General features: G+C 44.2%; 1 protein-coding gene across 1 annotated transcript in view; it reads left to right on the plus strand.

The window, feature by feature from the left end:
• Positions 1-18138, plus strand: part of si:ch73-390b10.2 (Golgi pH regulator) — a 59104-nt gene that overhangs the window by 19917 nt on the left and 21049 nt on the right. Inside the window, exons 7-9 of the mRNA XM_067986617.1 lie at positions 1542-1622; positions 12801-12910; positions 13753-13841. Coding sequence (XP_067842718.1) covers positions 1542-1622; positions 12801-12910; positions 13753-13841 — 280 coding nt within the window. The remainder of the gene's footprint in view (positions 1-1541; positions 1623-12800; positions 12911-13752; positions 13842-18138) is intronic.

The raw sequence follows: 18138 nt of genomic DNA on the forward strand, positions 1-18138 counted from the left end.
TGCAGGGCAGAGGAGGCTTAAGTCAGGAGTGTGCTGGAATATTCACCACTCGCCTGGAATGGTGTAACCGCAATAAGACTCGAGAAGCACGACACCATCCAGGACAAAGCTTGATTGGTGGCCCTGCCAACTGAACTCTTTTCTACCCTGTCCTCTGCACTGTGGTTGCCGTACGTACGATCTTTGGGATGCACTGCAGCAACTCACCTCTGCGACAGCATCTCACTTCCCCGCGCCCTCTACCACCAGGACCAGCAACGTCCTGGAAACACCGTCACCTCCCAAGTTCTCCTCCAAGTCGCACGCCATTCAGACCCGGACGTGTATCGCAGTCCCTTCATCATCACTGGGTCAAAATCCAGGAATTCATTATCTAACAGCACTGTGGGAGCACCATGAGCGATTCGAGGCCAAAGCCCACCAACTAGGGATGGGCAATAAATGCCGAGAACAAATAATAAAATATTGCTTCAACTAATTCAGAAGAGCTACAAGACTTTTGGAGGTTTTACTTACAGGACGTAGCAAGGTAGAGGCCGTGTGGTTCCAGCTAATAGTCTGGAAGGGGTAATATCCTTAGTGATTTACGCTCTTTAAATGAATAACCTTAATCGTGATGTATGGAGTATAACGTTAGTGAAAGAATGAGGTTCTGGGCTTAGCTGCTATTTTCTTACACGGTAAAGCGTGCAAATTGAATAAATCAGTGAGGGACGTACACAGAGAAGTGTATTTACAGAGAGACTTACAGAAGAGGGAAATAAGAGTCTGACACGATTAGAGACAAGAGAAGCATACACGGAGAAAGAGGGAGACACAAAGGGTGAAAGAAAGAAAGAGCGGGAGTTGAGTAGCGAGACAGTTACAGCAATAGAGAGATTTTCTTTTTGCCTCAGCAATGCAACAGAAGATCAGCTGGTTTCCATTATTTTCAGTAGAACAGTGATTTTTTTTTTAAGTGAAATTTGGTATCAACTTTTTTTTTTAATATAAAAATCTTCATATTTGAGGGTCGGTAACCAGAGGACACAGATTTAAGGTAATTGGCAAAAGAACCAGAGGGGAGATGAGGACAATTTTTATTTAATGCAGCGAGTTGTTACGATCTGGAATGCGCTGCCTGAAAGGGCGGTGGAAGCAGATTCAATAGTAACTTTCAAAAAGGAATTAGATAAATACTTGAAAAGGAAAAATTTGCAGGGCTATGGGGAGAGAGCAGGGGGAGTGGGATTAATGGGATAGCTCTTTCAAAGAGGCACAGACACGGTGGGCTGAATGGCTTCTTTCTGTGCTGTAAGATTCTATGATTATAAATATTTTTAAAAATCTGCTGTATGGGCCATACTTGAAGATCTTTCGCTCCAGTGAAATTTCAAAACTTGCAGCTTTAACCCATGTACCATATTATGAGTTATCTTCTACCATCAGTTCTTGTACCGTGTTGTGATGAAGTATCTTGACGGGAGCTGATTAGACCCCCACTTTGACTCGTATCTGAGTTTAATAATGTGCCGTTTGCTCTTTTTTTGTCCCCTCCCAAGAAATGTGACTGACAGTGACATCCTTGCACTAGAGAGACGACTGCTGCAGACGATGGACATGATCGTGAGCAAGAAGAGGAGGTAGGAATTGTCGGAGGGAAGAACAGCTTTTCTTTACAGCACTACTTTGGGAGAAAGGCCCAGGACTGGGTCCTCAAGGTTCTGTTTGGAAAAATGCAGCCTTTGAACAGTAGGCAACGATGTCTTCAACCGTCTAGACCTCTGGAATTCCCTCCCCAAAACTCTCCGCCTCTCTCTCCTCCTTTAAGTTGCTCCTTAAAACCCACCTCTTTCACCAAGCTTTTGGTCACCTGTTATAATGTTTGGTAGGAAGAATAGAAAAACAGAATTTTTTTAAATGGTGAGAAACTATTAAATGTTGGTGTTCAGCGAGACTTGGGTGTTGTTATAAAAGAAACACAAAAAGTTAGCGCGCAGGTATAGCAAGCAATTAGGAAGGCAAGTGGCATGTTGGCCTTTATTGCAATGGGATTGGAGTACAAGAGTAAGGAAGTCTTACTACAATTGTACAGGGCTTTGGTGAGACCTCACCTGGTGTACTGCGTACAGTTTTGGTCTCCTTATCGAAGGAAGGATATACTTGCCTTAGAGGCGGTGCAATGAAAGTTCACTAGATTGATTCCTGGGATGAGAGGGTTGTCCTTTTGAGGAGAGATTGAGTAGAATGGGCCGATACACTCTGGAGTTTAGAAGAATGAGAGGTGATCGCATTGAAACATATAAGATTCTGAGGGGGCTTGACAGGGTAGATGCTGAGAGGATGTTTCCCCTGGCTGGAGAGTCTAGAACTGGGGGTTATAGTCTCAGGATAAGGGGTCGGCCATTTAAGACTGAGATGAGGAGGAATTTCTTCACTCAGAGGGTTGTGAATCTTTGGAATTCTCTACCCCAGAGGGCTGTGGATGCTGAGTGGTTGAGTATATTCAAGGCTGAGATAGATAGATTTTTGGACTGTAGGGGAATCGAGGGATGTGGGGATCGGGCGGGAAAGTGGAGTTGAGGTCAAAGATCAGCCATGATCTTATTGAATGGCGGAGCAGGCTCGAGGGGCCGTATGGCCTACTCCTGCTCCTATTTCTTACGTTCTTAGGCTCGGTGTTACATTTGTCTGATAATTGTCCTGTGAAGCGCTATGGGATGTTTTACTATGTTAAAGGCGCTATATAAATGCAAGTTGTTGTTGAAAATATCGGTACTAAATGGTGGTAGATGTTTGTTAAGTAAATGTACATGTGAAGTACATGGGTTAAACTAGCCTCAAGTATAGAAGATTAAGGGGGTGATCTAATCGAAGTGTTTAAGATGATTAAAGGATTTGATAGGGTAGATAGAGAGAAACTTTTTCCTCTGGTGGGGGAGTCCCGAACATGGGGACATAACCTTAAAATTAGAGCTAGGCCACAGATGTCAGGAAGCACTTCTTCACACAAAGGGGAGTAGAAATCTGGAACTCTCTTCCCCCAAAAAGCTGTTGAGACTGGGGGTCAATTGAAAATTTCAAAACTGAGATTGATAGATTTTTTTAGGTAAGAGTTTTAAGGGTTACAGAACAAGGGGGGTAGATGGAGTTAAGATACAGATGAGCCATTATCTAATTGAATGGTGTAACAGATTTGAGGGACTGAATGGCCTCCTCCTGTTCCTATGTTCCTATATTTACCCGTATTGTGTGAGTATGTGAAAGCCATTTTCCACTAAAATTAGTGCGTGCGGCTAAAACAGTGTCGCCCTGACCCTAACGCAGTGGCCAGTCAGCAATTTCTATTGGACAACACTGTCCTATAAGAAATCCATATCCTTCATCTGTCGTATCTCCTAAGATCAACTAGTATTTAAGATACTTTACAGTTCAATTTATATTTTGCCCTCAGTAATATTGTACAATAATGTGCTTTCCTGTCTAAGGATGTAAACACATATGGCATTATGGCCGAAGTATGCAAGAGTGACTATATCAATTACTGAAGGAAGTACATTTGGTAGGTCTAAGCAGTACGAGAAACTTGCTGTGTATTTGTATTGCCCAAAGTGGTTTGAATAATAGATCCATTATAGTACTGATGTTGTATCACTAGCTGTCACTTACTTTGCAGACACTAGTACGTCCATCTTAATATTCATGCGCATTTAGTTTCACCATGTTAATTAAGTGTTTCTGAATTTTAAGATGACGATACAACTGGCTGTTATACTACTAATTTCCTGCTGGTGGCGCTATTGAGCCATTAGCGGCAACTACTCAAGGGAACAGGAGGAGGCCATTCAGCCCCTCGAACATACGAAATAGGAGCAGGAATAGGCCTTATGGCCCCACGAGTTTGCTCCGCCATTCAATAAGATCATGGCTGATCTTCGCCCTCAACTCCACTTTCCTGCCCAATCCCCATATCCCATGATTCCCCTACAGTCCAAAAATCTATCGATCCCAGTCTTGAATATACCCAACGACTGAGCATCCACAGCCCTCTGGGGTAGAGAATTCCAAATATTAACCCTCTGGGTGAAGAAATTCCTCCTCATCTCAGTCTTAAAGGTCCGACCCCTTATCCTGTGACTATGCCCCCTAGTTCTAGACTCTCCAGCCAGGGGAAACATCCTCTCAGCATCTACCCTGTCAAGCCCTTTTAGAATCTTATATGTTCAATGAGTTCACCTCTCGTTCTTCTAAACTCCAGAGAGTATAGGCCTATTCTACTCAATCTCTCCTCATAGGACAATCCTCTCATCCCAGGAATCAATCTAGTGAACCTTTGTTGCACCGCCTCTAAGGCAAGTATATCCTTCCTTAGATAAGGAGATCAAAACTGCACACAGTACTCCAGCTGTGGTCTCACCAAAGCCCTGTACAATTGCAGCAAGACTTCCTTACTCTTGTACTCCAACCCCCTCGCAGTAAAGGCCAAGATACCATTTGCCTTCCTAATTTCTTGCTTTACCTGCATGTTAACTTTCTGTGTTTCGTGTACGAAGACACCTAAATCCCTCTGAACACCAACATTTAATAGTTTCTCGCCATTTAAAAAAATTCTGTTTTTGTGTTTTTCCCACCTCACACTTCCCCACATTGTATTCCATCTACCACCTTCTTGCCCATTCACTTAACCTGACTATATCTCTTTGTGTCCTCCTCCACAGCTTACTTTCCCATCGAGCTTTGTATCAACAACAAACTTGGATACATTGCACTCAACTAAGTCATTAATAGAGGTTGTAGCTGGCTGAGGCCCAAGCACCGATCCTTGCGACAGCCCACTTATTACAGCCTGCCATCGCGAAAATGACCCGTTTTTTCCTACTCTCTCTCGTCTGTCTGTTAACCGATCCTCTGTCCATGCCAATATATCACTCCCAACCCCATGAGCTCTTACCTTGTGTGACAACTTTTTACGTGGCACCTTATCAAATGCCTTTTGAAAATTCAAATATACTACATCCACTGGTTCACTTTTATCTACCCTGCTAGTTACACCCTCATAAAAATTTGTCAAACACTATTTCCCTTTCATAAAACCTTTCATAAGTGCACTGTTACCACTTCCTTAATAATGGATTCCAGTATTTTCCCAACGATCGATGTCAGGCTAACTGGCCTGCAGTTCCCTGTTTTCTCTCTCTCTCCCTTCTTGAATAGTAGGGTAACATTTGCTACCTTGCAATCCATTGGGACCGCTCTAGAATCTGGAGCCTGTTCCACCATTCAATTAGAACATGGCTGATCTGTATCTCAACCCCATTTATCTGCATTTGATCCATATTCCTTGATACCCTTACCTAATAAAAATGTCGATCTCAGTCTTGCTTTCTACTGACCCAGCATCCACAGTCTTTTGGGGGAGAGAGTTTCAAATTTCTATCACCTTTGGAGTGTAAAAGTGCTTCCTGATTTGAAGATTGTGCTCTCTTGTTCTGGATTCCCCCATCAGAGGAAATAGTTTTCCAGAATCCCTGGAGAGGCAATATAAACTAGAGGACACAATTCTAAAAGGGGTACAGGAACAGAGAGATCTGGGGGTATATGTGCACAAATCGTTGAAAGTGGCAGAGCAGGTTTAGAAAGCGGTTAAAAAAGCATACGGGATCCTGGGCTTTATAAATAGAGGCATAGAGTACAAAAGCAAGGAAGTCATGATAAACCTTTATAAGACACTGGTTCGACCACAACTGGAGTATTGTGTCCAGTTCTGGGCACCGCACTTTAGGAAAGGTGTAAAGGGTGCAGAAAAGATTTACTAGAATGATTCCAGGGATGAGGGACTTTAGTTACATGGATAGACTGGAGAAGCTGGTGTTGTTCTCCTTGGAACAGAGAAGGTTGCATGGAGATTTGATCGAGGTATTCAAAATCATGAAGGGTCTAGACAGAGTAGATAGAGAGAAACAGTTCCCATTGGCAGAGGGGCCAAGAACCAGAGGACATAGATTTAAGGTGATTGGCAAAAGAACCAGAGGTGACATGAGGACAAGCTTTTTTACACAGCGAGTGATTGGGATCTGGAATGCACTGCTTCCACCATCCTTTCAGGCAGTAGATTCCAGGTCCTAACCACTCGCTGTTTAAAAAAGATTTTTCTCTTATTCACTCACTCACCTGACGAAGGGGATAATCTCCGAAAGCTTGTGATTTTAAAATAAAATTGTTGGACTATAACCTGGTGTTGTAAGATTCCTTACATTTGTCCACCCCAGTCCATCACCGGCATCTCCACATCACAAATAATCTGTTGGTTGAGAGATAAATATTGGCCAGGACACTGAGGAGAACTCCCCTGCTCTTCTTCGAAAATGTCGTATCTGTGTGTGCATTTTCTGTTCCTGTAATAGTCAGCTGCTTTTTAAATTATCTACAAACCTTTCTCTTTTTGGGACTTCTTGTGCACCTGGCTCACAAACCCAGTTGTGACCACTTTCTTTAACTTATGGTTTAATTGCTTATCCCTCTACTGATATTCTCAATAATGTGCGTAATATTGCCATGGGGCAGTATGCAATTTTTGACGGGATGTGGTTTATCTGCATTGCAACTGGAATCTGAAAGTTTATCACTTTTTATTTTGCATCATTTATAGTTTTGCAGGAAGTGCTCATTCTCAGATCATTGCGGTTTTAAGGTGCTTACCTTGTAGCGTACGTCTGTGACCTACATTACAGTTTCAAGTAGTTTAGTTGCACAAAGAACTTGTTACTGTAGATATCAGACTAACTTTGCAGAGCCTTTAAACACCCTGGAATCAGAAAGGGTGAAGAAACAAACTGTTGAACTGGAAATGACAAAACAATGGGAAGGAAAAAAGGGTAACAATATTTTAAGTCAAAGTTGTGACATTTGTTAAAAGCTGAAATTTTCAGTTTCATGATTGAAGAGATTGGACTATCTAAAGTACTGTGTCTTTTCAGAGTGTGATTTGCAGAACATTTCACATTCTTCCTTTTACAATAAGTAAGGAAATATAAAGTATGAACGCATGCATTTTTCAGTACTATAGTGCATACTGGTTAGTTAAGAAATAACAAATTTACATTTATATCAAGAAAGGAAGACCATGCATTTACATCGTGCCTTTCACAACCTCAGGATGTCCCAATTAAAACAAATTAAATGACTGGATGAAATAAATCAATAGGGAACTAATCATAGAATCATACAGCACTGATGAAGGCCATTCGGCCCATTGTGTCTATGCCGGCTCTTTGAAAGAGCTATCCAATTCGTCCCACCCTCCTGCTCTTTCCCCATTACCCTGTAAATTCATCATTTTCAGGTATATATCCAATTCCCTTTTGAAAGTTATTATTGAATCTGCTTCCACCGCCCTTTCAGGCAGCGCATTCCGGATCATAACAACTTGGTGCGTTAAAAAAAAAATTCTCTTCATCTCCCCTCTGGTTCTTTTGCCAATTATCTTAAATCTGTGTCCTCTGGTTACCGACCCTCCTGCCAGTGGAAACAGTTTCTCCTTATTTACTCTATCAAAACCCTTCATTATTTTGAACACCTCTATTAAATCTCCCCTTAACCTTCTCTGCTGTAAGCAAAACAATCCCTTCTGCAGTCTGTCCACATAATTCTTTAATTTTTTAAAAGCAATAGTGATGGTGAAACGCATTCTTCTTTAATAAATATACGTACTATTGAAGAGGGGGTTTTACCTCTTTGGAAGGACACTGCCTGTGTAGGAGATTCCCCTGCAGAATTCCTTTTACAGATAGCAGTGGAGGCATAAGTGGGTGTAAAAGCTGGATGCTTTGTTTCCCAGGTTACTAAAGCTGAACATTAATTTCCTCTGGCTAACTAGCCAGTGGAATTTTCCAGCCTTGGGAGGTGAGGAGAGTAATGGATTTCAACAGCTGAAGATGGACTTGAAAGGTCATTGTTCAAATGCTTCAAAGATAAACAAATATGGGAGGACGAGACTGTGCAGACTAATCTTGAAAAGGTTTCAGCTGACTTTCAGTTGATTGGAATCCTGGATTTGGACCATGATCCAGTTTGTTTAAAAGCAGAATTTTCTAACGCTGGTGGACCTTTTAAACATCTGCATTAAATACTGTCTGCTGATTCATTTTTTGCAATTAAAAATTGAATTGAGCAATAATTTGAATTAAGCGACGTAGGGGATATATGCGTACAGGTCGTTAAAGGTGGCAGGGCAGGTTGAGAAAGCAGTTAAAAAAAGCATATGGGATCCTGGGCTTTATAAATAGAGGCAAAGAGTACAAAAGGAATTTATGATGAACCTTTATAAAACACTGGTTTGACTACAACTGGGATATTGTGCCCAATTCTGGGCACCGCACTTTAGGAAAGATGTGAAGGCCTCGGAGAGGGCGCAGAAAAGATTTACTAGAATGATTCCAGGGATGAGGGACTTCAGTTATGTGGAGAGACTGGATAAGCTGGGGTTGTTCTCCGAGCATAGAAGGTTGTGAGGAGATTTGATAGAGGTATTCAAAATCATGAGGGGTCTAGATAGAGTAGATAGAGAGAAGCTATTCCCATTGGCAGAAGGGTCAAGAACCAGAGGACACCGATTTAAGGTGATTGGCAAAAGAACCAAAGGCGACATGAGGAAAAACATTTGTACGCAGCGAGTGGTTCTGATCTGGAATTGCACTGCCTGAAAGGGTGGTGGAAGCAGATTCAATCGTGGCTTTCAAAAGGGAATTGGATAAGTACTTGAAAGAAAAAAATTTGTAGGGCTGGGCAAAGGGCAGGGATTCGCTGGATTGCAGAGAGCCGGCACAGACTTGACGGGCCGAATGGCCTCCTTCTGTGCTGTAACCATTCTATGACTCAGTGGTATCACTCTCCCCTCTGAGTCAGAAGTCGTGGGTTCAAGTCCCACTCCAGAGACTTGAGCCCGTAATCTAGGCTGCCATCTTTCAGATGAAACTAAACCGAGGCCCCGTCTGCTCTCTCAGGTGAACGTAAAAGATCCCATGGCACCTTTTCGAAGAAGAGCAGGAGAGTTCTCCCCGGTGTCCTGGGCCAATATTCATCCCTCAACCAACATCAATTTTTTTTTTAAAGTTTAATTGGTTATCTGTCTCATTGCTGTTTGTGGGATCTTGCTGTGCGTAAATTGGCTGCCGCGTTTCCTACATTACAACAGTGACTACGCTTCAAAAGTAATTAATTGTCTGTAAAGCATTTGGGACGTCCTGAGTTCGTGAAAAGTGCTATATAAATGCAAGTTCTTTTGTAAATAACACAGCCATGTGGGAATTTAATGCCAAAAAATGAATGATCAAATCATTTGAATTAAGAGGACTATTATATGTTGAGATTTAAACTCGACCTAGTCACATTATACTTCAAGCATCATTGGTTAATCAGATAGTCTAATGGGCAGGGGAAATCCCAAAGTAGTCCTGTTCCTTTTAAAATATTTTCATAATCCGCCACAGGAATTTTCCCCCTCCCACACGTCTCTCACACAATAATCCACATTGTGTAGATCACTGTAATTGACAAGCTTTAAAAACTGCCTGATACCTCGAGGTGCTCCTCAGTACGAGCTTTGCTGATACTGTCATGTCATAAATTTGGCAGCTGAATTTAGTGTAACAATGGTGGGACTTGAAATAAAAACAGAAAATGCTGGCAACCCTCAGCAGGTCAGGCAGCGTTCTGTGGAGAGAGGTAGGACTTGAACACGTGACGTGTCGGTGTGGTACGGGTTTTAAAAAGCGGCCAGTTTTCTCCCTTGCTCGTATCACGATTCATGCTGTATGATTCCATCGGTGCGGGTTGGCCTTTAGCACTTCATCCAATTGGCCATTCTTAAGTGAGGCTCGGTACACTCTTCATCTGCGAGGGCAAACCTCATCCTCTCCTCGCATAACTTCCGCGCATGGGCGACTTCCAACGGGACCACTGTCCGTAGCAGGAACACGAGCTGATCTTCCCTGTGGCCCAGAAACCAACTGTACCATCCTCCAACTGTTGTGCCCCAACCAAGATTAACTAACTCCGCACATACTGGGAATTGGGTCCTTGGAGATTCTTGTCTGAATGGCTGGACTTCAGCAACTGAACCATTGTGCGAAGGCTTGTCTTGTGCTTTTGTTACCTCCAGACTTGACTATTCCAAATGCTCACCTGGCCGGCCTGCCCCCTCCCACCCTCTGTAAACTTCAGCTGATCCAAAACTCTGCTGCCCCGTATCCTAACTGGCACCAAGTCCCGCTCATCCATCACCCCCTGTGCTCGCTGACCTACCCGGGCCGGCAATGCCTCGATTTTAAAACTCTAATCCTTGTGTTCAAATCCCTCCATAGCCACTCCCTTCCCTATCTCTCTAACTTCCTCCAGCCCGACAACCCTCCGGGATCTCTGCACTCCTCAAATTCTAGCCTCTTGTGCATCCCCGATTTCCTTCACTCCTTCATTGGCGGCCGTGCCTTCAGCTGCCGAGGCCCTAAGCTCTGGAATTCCCTCCCTAAACCTCTCCTCCTTTAAGATGCTCCTTAAAACCTACCTCTTTGACCAAGCTTTTGGTCATCTGTCCTAATATCTCCTTATGTGGCTCGGTGTCAAATTTTGTCTGATAATCGCTCCTGTGTCATTTTAATACGTTAAAGGCGCTATATAAGTGCAAGTTGTTGTTGAAAGGGAGGAAAGTCGTGTGTTTTTATTGTGACATCACGCCAATGACGAAAGGATCCACACTTGTCAACAAAAGAGATTGATTTGCCAAACATTTTAAAATCCCCCTTTAAAGTACGTGTTTGTGACTAAGTAAAGTTCTCGTGAACCTGACCAAGCATGCCATTTAAAGATGCATCATTGTCATCTTTTGGGAGCTTTGCGGGCAGCTGAGTCCCTGGTTCTGTATTCCCTGGTCCTCAGGCACCCTGGTAACCCCTGACAAAATTTGGGCCACAGGTACAATGTTTGTGAGATGGCTTTCTCAAAGAATGGGGGAGGGGGAGGGGGAGGGAGGAAGTGTGTGGTCACGATTCTCCGGCCATCGTGGGGTGTGAGACAGACTTGATGGACCAGCTGGTCTTATCCTACCCGTCAATTTCATATGTAATGTCACAGCTTGTTTTAAAATGTCACTTTTTACTACAGACCTATTCAGTCAATGTGTGATTGCACAGTTTTTGTTTAGAAACCACAGAACGATTTACTGATTATATTGTCAAACCTTTTGATTTTAAACAAATTAAATGTTTGGTTCACAGGTCAAATACATTTTTTTTTAAGTTCTTTCCCTGGAGGAGAGAAAAATTAGGAATTACTTCCTTAGTTTGGGGAGTCATTGATGAAAGGTTATCAATTTAAAATTGTTACTAAGAGAGTGAGAGAAGAGTTGAGAGAAATTTCTTACAACAGAGCTTTGTTGGAGCATGGGATGCTTTACCACACAGACTGGTTGAAGCTGAGACCATTGCAACTTTTTGGGGAGAAGGAAGGGATTTCATATTTGAAGCAGAAGAAGATAGTCTTATGAGGTCAGAGCAGGTCAGTGCAATTAATTTGGATTGCTCGAGCCAAGAGCCGGCACGGAGATGACGAGCCGAACGGCTTCCTAAGCTGTAAAAGTTCAAAATTACATAGACTGTTTCTGTGCTGTAATTTCTATTTGGCCCAGCAGGTCTATGCTGGTGTTTATGCTCCACATGAGCCTCCTCCTCCCTCCCTACTTCATCTACCCCTATCAGCATATCCTTCTATTCCTTTCTCCCTTACGTGTTTATCGAGCTTCCCCTTAAATGCATCCATGCTATTCGCCTCAACCACTCCTTGTGGTAGCGAGTTCCACATTCTCACCACTGTCTGCGTAAAGAAGTTTCTCCTGAATTCCCGATTGGATTTATTGGTGACTATCGTATATTTATGGCCCCTTGTTTTGAAATGTTTAGCAGTCTTCGATTCCATCTCCTACTTCCGCCACTCACATCCAGAAGGTGAGGCACATAACCCGATGAGTTAATCTGCTAGATTTTATTGTTGAATAGTTTCTGGTAAACTCCTCAGGACTTTCCATGCACCTACACTTGTCTATGTTATGTGCATTGGCTGAAACCAGCATGCAAATTGAAGTGATAGGGATTTTTTTTTAATGTTCTGGAGAAAAAGAGTATGGAATAAATGTTCTGTTTCTTATAGCTCTCTCTAGCTTTTGCAGAAACCTAGCTTGAGTTGTAGAATCATTCTATTTGCTGCGTTATACTGCCACACTGCTCACGGCTCCCATTTCCCTGGTCTTCCACTATATCCTCATACATTCTTTCTTTTCAAAGTTATCGATTTTTTTTTAAATGATGTTCTAAATGTATTTCCCAATAGCCATGTCCGGTAAAGCATTCCATGTACTAATAATTCAGTCTAATACATTTTCCTTCCCCACATTCTGTCCTCTGCCGCCAACCTGGAGCACTGGAGTCTAACACACTGAATATCATAAGCAAAATACTGCGGATGCTGGAGATCTGAAATAAAAACAGAAAATGCTGAAAATACTCAGCAAGTCAGGCAGCATCTGTGGAATAAGAAACAGAGTTAATGTTTCAGGTCGATGACCCTTCGTAAGAACTGAATATCACATTGGAACGCTGGTGAGGTTTTGTTCTGACCTGAGTTTCTGTCTCCACACTTTCCCTTGCTGTGTCTGTCCTGTTGAGCTCTGGATAACCGTATTATTGATTGGTGGTATTGTGTTTTGCTTGTTAATGTGCCTGTCCTGTGTAGGAGATCCGACCTGTTCTAATTCTTGTTTCGTTCCCTGATAGAATTGCTGTGACCAGGAGGATGATGTATCAGAGAGGGGAAGTGCAGAATAAGCCTGCAGGATTTTGGGGAATGATCAAAAGTGTGACATCATCATCTTCCAACAGTGAAAATATCCTTTTACGATGACTAAATGGGATGGCGCGTCTGTAACTTGAAAGGGGATGGGCCTTTTTATTTTACATAGAATGGATTTTAAAGTTATCTGATATACCCTGAATTACATAGAAATTACAGCACAGAAACAGGCCATTCGGCCCAACTGGTCCATGCCGGTGTTCATGCTCCACACAAGCCTCCTCCCACCCTACCTCATCTAACCCTATCAGCATAACCTTCTATTCCTTTCTCCCTCATGTGTTTATCCAGCTTCCCCTTAAATGCATCTATACTATTCGCCTCAACCACTCCTTGTGGTAGCGAGTTCCACATTCTCCCCATTCTCTGGGTAAAGAAGTTTCTCCTGAATTCCTTATTGGATTTATTAGTGACTATCTTATATTTATGACCTCTAGTTTTAGTCTCCCCCACAAGTGGAAACATCTTCTCTACGTCTATCCTATCGAACCCCTTCATAATTTTAAAGACCTCTATCAGGTCACCCCTCAGCCTTCTCTTTTTTTCCAGAGAAAAGAGCCCCAGTCTGTTTGGTCTTTCCTTATAGTTATAACCTCTCAGTTCTGGTATCATCCTTCTAAATCTTTTTTTGCACCTTCTCCGGTGCCTCTATACCCCTTTTTGTAATATGGAGACCAGAACTGTGCACAGTGCTCTTAAGTACGTTAACTGTACACACCATCATTTCTTGTAAATACTTTTTTCAGAATTACAGACATTTCCTTCCGTCACTTGTTCAACCTGCACATGCCACGTTGTCACACCGCCAGTTAAAGAAACAACTGATCGACACCAAGCTGGGCTCATTTGGTGCTTTTCTTTAACGCTTCCCTTCAGATCTCTCACTTATCCAGCAGGAAGTGGATGCTCTGGAGGAGCTGAGCAGACAGTTGTTCCTTGAAACGGTTGATCTTCACGCGACTAAGGTATTGATTAAATTGACGCTTTGTCCACCATTTTCAGCGTAGTGCTCAATACAGGCACGCACTCGGGTCGTTGTGCGCCTGTAAGAATTTGTTGGTACTGCTGAAAGATCGAAAATAAATCGTTTTTTTTTAAAAAAAGGTCACATTTTTTGATATATACATTAAAAATCTTGCATACTCCCTTTTCATAAAACCCGACTTCTTACAGAATAGAGTGATACAGCACAGAAGGAGGCCACTCGGCCCTTTGAAAGAGCTGACCAATTAGTCCCACTCCCCCCCTTGCTCTTTCCCCATAGCCCTGCAAATGTTTCCTTTTCAAGTATTTATCCAATCCCCTTTGGGAAGTTACTATTGAATCTGCTTCCACCGCCCTTTTCAGGTTTGCTTCTTGTCACAATTTTGCGTCAACTTTTCCCATTTTATATATAGGGTACGGGAGCAAAGTGGTTATGTTACTGAACTAATAATCCAGAGGCCTGGACTAATAATCCGGAGTCATGAGTTCAAATCCCGCCACAGCAGCTGGGGAATTTAAATTCAATTAATTAAATAAAATCTGGAATTAAAAAAACTCGTACCAGTAATGGTGGCCATGAAACGACCGGATTGTCGTAAAAACCCATCTGGTTCACTAATGTCCTTTAGGGAAGGAAACCAGCCGTCCTTACCTGGTCTGGCCTATATGTGACTCCAAACCCACAGCAATGTGGTTGATTCTTAATTGCCTTCTGAAATGGCCTAGCAAGCCACTCAGTTGTAAAATCTCGCTAAAAAAAGTCACAATAAGAATAAAACCGGACGGACCACCTGGCATCGGACCACTAGGCACCGGACACGATAAAGGCAAACCAAGCCCAGTCGACCCTGAAAAGTCCTTCTCACTAACATCTGGGGACTTGTGCCAAAATTGGGAGAGCTGTCCCACAGACTAGTCAAGCAACAGCCTGACCTAGCCATACTCACAGAATCATACCTTTCAGCCAACGTCCCAGAGTCTTCCATCACCATCCCTGGGTATGTCCTGTCCCACCGGCAGGACAGACCCACCAGAGGTGGCGGTACAGTGATATACAGTCAGGAGGGAGTGGCCCTGGGAGTCCTCAACATTGACTCTGGACCCCATGAAATCTCATGGCATCAGGTCAAACATGGGCAAGGAAACCTCCTGCTGATTACCACCTACCGTCCTCCCTCAGCTGATGAATCAGTCCTCCTCCACGTTGAGCACCACTTGGAGGAAGCACTAAGGGTAGCAAGGGCACAGAATGTACTCTGGGGGGTGAGGGGGGACTTCAATGTCCATCACCAAAAGTGGCTCGGTAGCACCACGACTGACCGAGCTGGCCGAGTCCTGAAGGACATAGCTGCCAGACTGGGCCTGCGACAGGTGGTGAGCGAACAAACATGAGGGAGAAACTTACTTGACCTCGTCCTTGCCAATCGACCTGTCGCAAATGCATCTGTCCATGACAGTATTGGTAGGAATGACCACCGCACAGTCCTTGTGGAGACGAAGTCCCATCTTTGCACTGAGGACACCATCCAACGTGTTGTGTGGCACTATCACCATGCTAAATGGGATAGATTCAGAACAGATCTAGCAGCTCAAAACTGGGCATCCATGAGGCGCTGCGGGCCATCAGCAGCAGCAGAATTGTATTCCAGCACAATCTGTAACCTCATGGCCCAGCATATTCCTCACTCTACCATTACCAACAAGCCAGGGGATAAACCCTGGTTCAATGAGGAGTGTAGAAGAGCATGCCAGGAGCAGCACCAGGCGTACCGAAAAATGAGGTGCCAACCTGGTGAAGCTACAACACAGGACTACATGCATGCTAAACAGCGGAAGCAACATGCTATAGACAGAGCTAAGCGATTCCACAACCAATGGATCAGATCAAAGCTCTGCAGTCCTGCCACATCCAGTCGTGAATGGTGGTGGACAATTAAACAACTAACGGGAGGCGAAGGCTCTGTAAACATCCCCATCCTCAATGATGGCGGAGTCCAGCACGTGAGTGCAAAAGACAAGTTTGCAACCATCTTCAGCCAGAAATGCTGAGTGGATGATCCATCTCGGCCTCCTCCCGATATCCCCACCATCACAGAAGCCAGTCTCCAGCCAATTCGATTCACTCCACGTGATATCAAGAAACGGCTGAGTGCACTGGATAAAGCAAAGGCTATGGGCCCCGACAACATCCCAGCTGTAGTGCTGAAGACTTGTGCTCCAGAACTAGCCGCACCTCTAGCCAAACTGTTCCAGTACAGCTACAACACTGGCATCTACCCGACAATGCAGTATAACGTGGATAAATGTGAGTTTATCCACTTTGGTTGTAAAAACAAGAAGACAGATTATTATTTGAATGGTGATAGATTGGGAAAAGGGGAGGTGCAACGAGACCTGGGTGTCCTTGTACACCAGTCGCTGAAAGCGAGCATTCAGGTGCAGCAAGCAGTTAGGAAGGCGAATGGTATGTTGGCGTTCATTGCAAGAGGATTTGAGTACAGGAACAGGGATGTCTTACTGCAGTTGTACAGGGCCTCGGTGAGACCACATCTGGAGTATTGTGTGCAGTTTTGGTCTCCTTATCTGAGGAAAGATGTCCTTGCCATGGAGGGAGTGCAACAAAGGTTTACCAGACTGATTCCTGGGATGGCAGGACTGACGTATGAGGAGAGATTGGGTCGACTAGGCCTATATTCACTCGAGTTTAGAAGAATGAGAGGAGATCTCATCGAAACATATAAAATTCTAACAGGCCCAGACAGACTAGATGCATGGAGGATGTTCCCGATGGATGGGGAGTCCAGAACCAGGGGTCACAGTCTCAGGATACGGGGTATGCCATTTAAAACCAGGATGAGGAGAAATTTCTTCACTCAGAGGATGGTGCACCTGTGGAATTCTCTACCACAGAAGGCAGCGGAGGCCAAGTCATTAGATGTATTCAAGAAGGAGATAGATATATTTCTTAATGCTAAAGGGATCAAGGGATATGGGGAAAAAGCAGGAACACGGTACTGAGTTAGACGATCAGCCATAATCATTTTGAATGGCGGAGCAGGCCCGAAGGGCCGAATAGCCTACTCTTGCTCCTATTTTCTATGTTTCTAATGTGGAAAATTGCCCAGGTATGTCCTGTCCACAAAAAGCAGGACAAATCCAATCCGGCCAATTACCGCCCCATCAGTCTACTCTCAATCATCAGCGAAGTGATGGAAGGTGTCGGCGACAGTGCTATCAAGCGGCACTTACTCACCAATAACCTGCTCACCGATGCTTGGTTTGGGTTCCGCCAGGACCACTCGGCTCCAGACCTCATTACAGCCTTGGTCCAAACATGGACAAAAGAGCTGAATTCCAGAGGTGAGGTGAGAGTGACTGCTCTTAACATCAAGGCAGCATTTGACCGAGTGTGGCATCAAGGAGTCCTAGTAAAATTGAAGTCAATAAGAATCAGGGGGAAAACTCTCCAGTGGCTGGAGTCATACCTAGCACAAAGGAAGATGGTAGTGGTTGTTGGTGGCCAATCATCTCAGCCCCAGGACATTGCTGCAGGAGTTCCTCAGGGCAGTGTCCGAGGCCCAACCATCTTCAGCTGCTTCATCAATGACCTTCCCTCCATCATAAGGTCAGAAATGGGGATGTTCGCTGATGACTGCACAGTGTTCAGTTCCATTTGCAATCCCTCAAATAATGAAGCAGTCCGTGCCTGTATGCAGCAAGACCTGGACAACATCCAGGCTTGGGCTGATAAGTGGCAAGTAACATTCGTGCCAGACAAGTGCCAGGCAATGACCATCTCCAACAAGAGAGAGTCTAACCACCTCCCCTTAACATTCAACGGCATTACCGTCGCTGAATCCCCCACCATCAACATCCTGGGGGTCACCATTGACCAGAAACTTAACTGGACCAGCCATATAAATACTGTGGCTACGAGAGCAGGTCAGAGGCTGGGTATTCTGTGGCGAGTGACTCACCTCCTGACTCCCCAAAGCCTTTCCACCATCTACAAGGCACAAGTCAGGAGTGTGATGGAATACTCTCCACTTGCCTGGATGAGTGCAGCTCCAACAACACTCAAGAAGCTCGACATCATCCAGGACAAAGCAGCCCGCTTGATTGGCACCCCATCCACCACCCTAAACATTCACTCCCTTCACCACCGGCGCACCGTGGCTGCAGTGTGCACCATCCACAGGATGCACTGCAGCAACTCACCAAGGCTTCTTCGACAGCACCTCCCAAACCCACGACCTCTACCACCTAGAAGGACAAGGG

This window comes from Heptranchias perlo, chromosome 6, assembly GCF_035084215.1.
Source record: "Heptranchias perlo isolate sHepPer1 chromosome 6, sHepPer1.hap1, whole genome shotgun sequence".
In the NCBI taxonomy this organism is placed as follows: Eukaryota; Metazoa; Chordata; class Chondrichthyes; order Hexanchiformes; family Hexanchidae; genus Heptranchias; species Heptranchias perlo.